We start from the raw sequence: 7005 nt of genomic DNA on the forward strand, positions 1-7005 counted from the left end.
GATCCTTTTTAGGAATAAATTTGCAGTATGTAATTGATGACACCATTAAACTTAGGACTATAGGACTTATGGAATTAACTGAGTCACATACAGGTAACTACTTAATATACTACTTAATTATTTGTTCTTCTATTTTATATTTTCATACTTCATGTTCATAATATATAATGTTAGTGAATTTTATCATTTAGGTGTGTATTTAAAAGATGTGATACTTAATGTGATGAATAAATTTAAGATTGAGCCATGCCAACTGTACACAATCACATCAGATAATAGGGCAAATATGTTAAAAGCCACTAGTTTAGACTAGGTTAGAAGAACACATTTTATCTGAAGTTACTACATCTGATAATGAATCAGAAACTGAACACATGGACGTATCAGAATCAGAAGCAGGATCAATTGACGAGAATGAAGATAATGATAGGTATAACTTACTAAAGATGTTTTTTAAATTCAATAATAACAGTAAAATGAAATAATAACATTTTATGCTTAAATAAACAATACAAATACATATACAATTAGGTAATGTTTATTTTATTTTCATTATAATTTTAAATGCTGCCCTTATTTGGTAAACACACATGACTAAAATTAAAAAATAATTTTTATTTAGTTGTATGAAACTATTTTTTAAATTTTTTTTTTGTACCTATTATTTTATTATTTCACATTTTTTTTTATTAAATAATTATTTTCTTTTATTATTTAAAATGTTTAGATGTAAAAAGTACAATTTAATCATTAATTATTAATATGAATACGAATTTGTTAACAGTGAGTTTGAATTGGACCAAACTGTACTTGACGATGATCAAATAACTGAATTATTAAATGAACGTAGTGATAATATTGATAAGGATTATGAACAATCAGAAGTCATAATTAATCATGTTGAATTGCAAAGCTTCAGTGATTACTCAATATTTTCTGGTAAGCTTAAGAAGTTTTACTAACATTTAAAAATGATTGCATTATTATGAAACATTTTAAAACCACATAACACAAATGTTTTATGTAAAAATGCATATTATATTTTAACAAAATTGAAAATGTTCATAATTTATATTCATAATAAAATCTGAAATTACTAAAATATAATGTTATTTAAATTAATTAGGTTTTGAATTTTATTTTAAAGGAATCCGCTGTGTGGCCCATACCTTGCAATTGGCAGTAATAGACTGTTTAAAAGATGATGATGTAACTAGAGTTTTAAATAAAGTTAGATGTTTGGCAAAATGACTGAGAAACCAAACTTACTCTTATTTAATAAAAAAAGAAAAGTTAAAATTACCAATACTCGACTGCTTAACACGTTGGCATTCTACATTGGACATGTTGGAAAGGATAATGTATTTAAAAGAGTTTATCAAAAATATGTCAGCAAATGACACTAAGCTTAAAAAAGTAAATCTTAATCATTCAGATTGGGAAAAAGTTGAAACTATTTCAAAAGCATTATTGCCTGCAAAATTATGTACAAAGAAATTGCAATATGAACAACTTACATTGACAGATTTTTACGGCGCTTGGATAACATGTAAACTTCAAACAGAAGCATTAAGTACATTAATATCTAAGAAATTGCTTCAACACATAGTGGACAGGGAAAAATATATAATGGCAAATAAAGTGTTATTAGCAGCAATTTTTTTGGACCCTCGCTATAAAATAACTTTAAATGAAGACAAATGTAATACTGCAATAGACCATCTAATCAAGGTTTGGATTCATTTAAAAAATGTTGAATTAAAAAATAGCATACAAGAAACAACTCCAAATATTGAAGACAGGCAAGAAAGTTCTAACTCGTCCACAGATTCTACTGATGAATTGGAAAATTTTCTTAAAAATAAAGATAAAAAAAATGATTCAGTTTCTATTGATTTTGATGTATCAAACTCACAAACATCTACAATCGCCACACGAATTGAAACACTTCTGAAATCGTATCACATAGATCAAAAAAGATTAAACAATAAGGTTAATATTCTGCAATTTTGGAAAACCATGGAAGCTTCAAATCCAGAACTATCCCAACTTGCAAAAGTAGTTTTTAGCGCTCCAGCTACTCAAGTAAGCGTTGAACGACTTTTTTCTGGATTAAAATTTATATTATCACCATACCGAAGTAATATTTCCAGCAAAAACTTGGAGAATCAGTTATTAGTTCGTACTAACAGGTTATTTGATAATAAAAAATAAAAATTGACTGTTTTATTTAGTAGGTACCTATATTAGAACTTATAATGTCTATTAACTATTATCTATTGGTATTTATATTTAATTTTAACGTTTGATTAGTTTGATTACTTCTATTTAAATATTTTAATGTACCTATAGGTATATAAAACATAAAGAATAATTAAAATATACCTATATATTTTTGTAATTGTTTAATACTTGTTTTAACTAGAACCTTAATTTTCCATACTGGAACCGGAACCGGAACCGGAACCCTGAAATAAAAAATTGTCATAAACCGGAACCGGAACCAGAACCTCTTAATAAAATAATTAAGTACCGGAACCGGAACCGAAACCCTAAAAACTAAAAGGTACCAGTCCCTGTCCAATTCTTCATCGCGTAAAATAGTTAGTAATTCATTTATAAAATGGTGCGAAACATGATATTTTGAAATAATGAATCTTAGTTTATCGGCTAAAATTGGTTTATTATTTTGTAAAGGATTTGTGATAGAATTTTCATGAAATAATGTATAGTCATTTAAAATTGTTTCAACATTTTTATTGGAAATAACTGTATTATAACTATTATTTATAACTTCAGAGTCTGAGACTAATAATTGTTTACTTAAGTTACTTGTGCTACTTGCAGAAGTACTATTTGATGACATTGATATACTGTTTGGTATAATATTTACACTTGTAGATGATGATGTGGAACATGGAGACTGATTTTGAATGGTGGATTTAATGTGCCTTTCAAAATGCCTTTTTGACATGGTTTCAGGAGCTTTTGTTTTTCTTTTCTACAACAACCAATAAATAAATAAATAAATAAATAAATATTTTGAAACAACAAAATGTATGGAATTTTAAATATGCAGATTTATCTATCAAGACTATTATGAAAGTACACCCATTACCCAATATTATATGTAGATTAAAGTGTAACATATTCTTAATTTTTATGTACCAAACACTCAGAAAACACATCATAGTAACTATAAGTTTATGACTATTTTAATTATGCAGAACTTCAAATTGGTATATTAATGTAAACGTATTCATTATATGAGATGATAGGTAACTCAAGAAAACTTGGCAATAATTAGGTATTTTTTTTGTTACTTATACTGAGGTTCTATAACAACAACTACTATTTCAAATTTATATAATATATAATCGTTTACTTTTATCTTAAAATAACTTACTACATTGTTGCATTCAAACTCGATGTAACACTATTATTTTTATTTTCTCTGAAATAACGCGGTTTTCCATGTTTAAACCATTCCTTCACCAATTCTTCGAACATGGAGTCGGTGCAATCGTTGAATATAGTTTTACATACACCTGAAAAAACAATAGGAGTACAAATTCTTTTATCAAAAAAATTTATCCACAGAGTAATGTAAGTTGTGTACTAAAATATACTAACCATTCATTAAACTAAACATTTTCAACTTTTGTAGACCAAAGTTTCCTTGTAGTCCGCACCAAGAACAATTCATTGCTAATTTATTTGTAAAAAGTCGACTTAACACCCTTTTTACAAAGTTTTTTACTTTAACTCCACTGATGGTTTTCATAAACATTTTCTAAAATTTTTAAAATACCTATTGTATTACATTTTATTTTTTTTTTTTAATATTATTAATCTAAGTAATTATTTACAAATTGTTTTTCAAATTCAGGACTATTTTCCAATCTTAAATCAACATTTGTTATTTCTGACGGTTCTTTCATTGGAAATAGAGAGACAAATTCATCATTTAACGGTTTTTGTTGCATAATATTTTGATTTCCATGCTTCAACTCTTCTTCTATTTTATACAACCTACTATCAATTCGTTTAACATATTCCAGAACAGATTTTAAAATAATACTGTTGTCATCATTGGTCACTATTAAAAAAAAAATTATATTATAGTTTTGGTTTTTTAAATTTTTAAAGTAATATTACCCTGGAAATTTTCACATGAGTTATTAATCAATGAATCAAAGTTTGGTGGATTTGTTTTCAAAACTGAATTGCCACCCAAATGCAATGTTGTGTTGTTATTGAATATCATAGAATTATTAAAATTTTCAAATGATTGATGATGATCTAAACAAAATAATTTATAAAATAAAAACATAAATAAGATATTAGCTTTAATATTTAAATCTATATTGAATCAATATTAACTATCTGGAATTGAAGAAGCTGTATTTCCACTATGTATTTCATTAGAATTATCTGGGAGTGATAAAGCGGTAATTTCACTTAAGTTTGATTGAAGCATTTCTAAGTGATCAGTAGGATTATTATGATTAATAAAGCTTTTTATAGGCTGAGAAAAATGTTCACCATTATTATACAATGTATCCATAGCATCTATAATTAAATTAAAACACCTAACATGTAGTACTTATTATACAACAATTAATTACATAAGCATACTATGCTATGTATATTATATTATTTATATAACTATATTACAGTTAACATAATATGTGTTAAGACTTTTTTAAACATTTAATAAATAATAAATTATTAATTATATTTGTAAGGTATAGGTATAGAGCAAGTACCTGCAACAATATTAGAAGGCAGAGAGTTAAAATCTAAAGATTTTCTAGGGTTAGGTGAAGAACTTTTTGGTTTGGCTTTAATTATTTTAACAGGGGACTCATCTGCACTGCTACTACCTACAAAAAAAAAAAAAAATAAATATTAGTACCTATATATATTTTATAAATTTTTTTAAATAAACATATTATACCAATTAGATCTTAAATGTAGTTTAACAAAAATTTATCAAGTTTATATTATTTTTAGTTTTAGTATGTAATATATTTTGAACAGGTACTAACATTACAAAGGGGTTGTTAAAATTGTAGGTGAAATTATAAGGGGTAGTGGCCTCAAAAAGTTCGGAAACTGCTGGAATAGATGATGGTTTAATATTTTATTATAAACATGTGTTACTAACACATTTATTTATATTTCCTTAAACTTTCAAAACTATCTATAGGTAGACAATGATAAAAAAAATAAAACTGCTTATTTTATTAGAGTTATGGTACTTAATAATATGCACTTCTTTTTAGATCGGCCATAAAATAAATAAATATATAGCTTTAAGTCAGTAGCATACTAAAGGATAAAATATAAAAATAAAAACTCAGTTTTGAAATGGGTAGAATGAAAAGTATATACGTCATGAACATTGCAACATGTGTTTAAAATAAGGTATTAATTGTCAATAATTAAAAAAATTACAAAACATTATTTTTTTTTGCCTGAAACAGGTATATTATTTGAGTCCCTCCCCCCCCCAAAAAAAAATAAAATAAAATTTAATTACATTACTGGTAAAAGTAACAAATGGAACTTCTGATAGGTACAAAAGCTGTATAGTTAAGTAGTTAGGTACCTCTAATTTTTATATTTTATCACCTTATAAGAAAAATATTTGTACATTTTAACTAAAAATTAATATTGATAAGTAATTGGTAGTAAAAAAATCAACAAACCACTATTGCTGTCTTCTAAAAAATTTGATAGGCGAACATTGGGGGTTTTCTTCCTTTTTTTACTGACCATAACTCCACTGTCTGACTGTTCAGAACATGAAAATAATTCTTTTTCACGTAAAGATGCCTCTTTGTATGTACCTTATTATTTTTTTATAACATTAATAAAAAAAAAATATAAAATATAAAATATAATAAAATAGGAATATATTATAATGTTTATAACATATTATATCTTAAAATTTATCTATAAGCTGATTTTAATATCAGCTACTTATATAAAAATATTTCTCTTACTATATTTTTCATAAGTTCTAACTGGAAAACATTTCCAGCTTTTACTAGGTTCTGTACCATTTTGTATATTTGATTTTACTGTGCCCATATTTAAACTGTTCGGCCACTTTGAGAACCAAGTATTATTTACCATAATCAACCAATTTGAAGGGATCACTGAATATTTATTTTCATTTTCAAAGTATCCAACAACCCACTAATAAATAATAATTATTATTACAATGTGATTATTAGATATTGTATCACACAAATAACAAAAAAAAAATTAATTTAGTAGTAACATTTGATAATCTAAATCCATAAGATACCTATAATATTATTATAACTGATATTTAACACCTAGTATTTGCTATTAAATGTAATTATAATTTACATATGTAATATTTTTAGTCCAACTCCAGATCTCTATTATTATTAAACATAATATTAAAATTATGAAAAAACAAAAATCAAAAGGGGGTGTCTGAGTGATTGGTTCATAATTAGTTTAATAGTATTGTAATAGTTTGAAATAAAAATAATCTGCATATTTACTTGAGTTGGTTGAATGGGTGGAATAAACATATTATCTTGATGAGAGGAGTCAACGGCGTTATTGGCATTTGATAGAGCATTATTAGATTTTGTTGAAGACATAATAAACTGTACTGATGTAGATGTAACAAAAGATTTTAACAAGTGTGCTGAAAATTTAAAATTTCAACCATTCTTATTTATTATAATTTATAATTCATAGTTGTTTGAAATAAATATAGGAGACAGCAGACCAGTAGTAGTTATATAAGTAGGTAGGTAGGTACTGTTAAACGGGCCAACTTGGGACAGAAATATTATCTTATAGTCTTAACCATATACTGAATGTCTGAATGGGAAACAAACATTGTTTTTTATCTTAACAATATTTAAATAACTTTTAGTCCAGTCAAATTAGAAAAAAGTTCGGAACTAATTCCACGAAAGCAGGATTTTGATTTTTTTTTTTAGTTTATACCTC

At 25.5% G+C, this 7005-nt stretch overlaps 2 protein-coding genes across 2 annotated transcripts; both read left to right on the forward strand.

Moving 5' to 3' along the window:
• On the forward strand, nucleotides 1–1350 carry LOC115033268. Its single transcript, XM_029485545.1, has 4 exons — nucleotides 1–93; nucleotides 192–430; nucleotides 785–939; nucleotides 1148–1350. Exons 2-4 carry the CDS (start codon nucleotides 375–377, stop codon nucleotides 1249–1251), a joined length of 315 nt encoding a protein of 104 aa, XP_029341405.1. The 5' UTR covers nucleotides 1–93; nucleotides 192–374; the 3' UTR covers nucleotides 1252–1350.
• A 9-nt stretch (nucleotides 1351–1359) lies between these two features.
• LOC107884945 lies at nucleotides 1360–2927 on the forward strand. The gene is made up of 2 exons (XM_016808085.1): nucleotides 1360–2140; nucleotides 2800–2927. Exons 1-2 carry the CDS (start codon nucleotides 1360–1362, stop codon nucleotides 2925–2927), a joined length of 909 nt encoding a protein of 302 aa, XP_016663574.1.
• The last annotated feature ends 4078 nt before the right edge of the window (nucleotides 2928–7005 follow it).

Source organism: Acyrthosiphon pisum, chromosome X, assembly GCF_005508785.2.
Source record: "Acyrthosiphon pisum isolate AL4f chromosome X, pea_aphid_22Mar2018_4r6ur, whole genome shotgun sequence".
NCBI classification, from domain to species: domain Eukaryota; kingdom Metazoa; phylum Arthropoda; class Insecta; order Hemiptera; family Aphididae; genus Acyrthosiphon; species Acyrthosiphon pisum.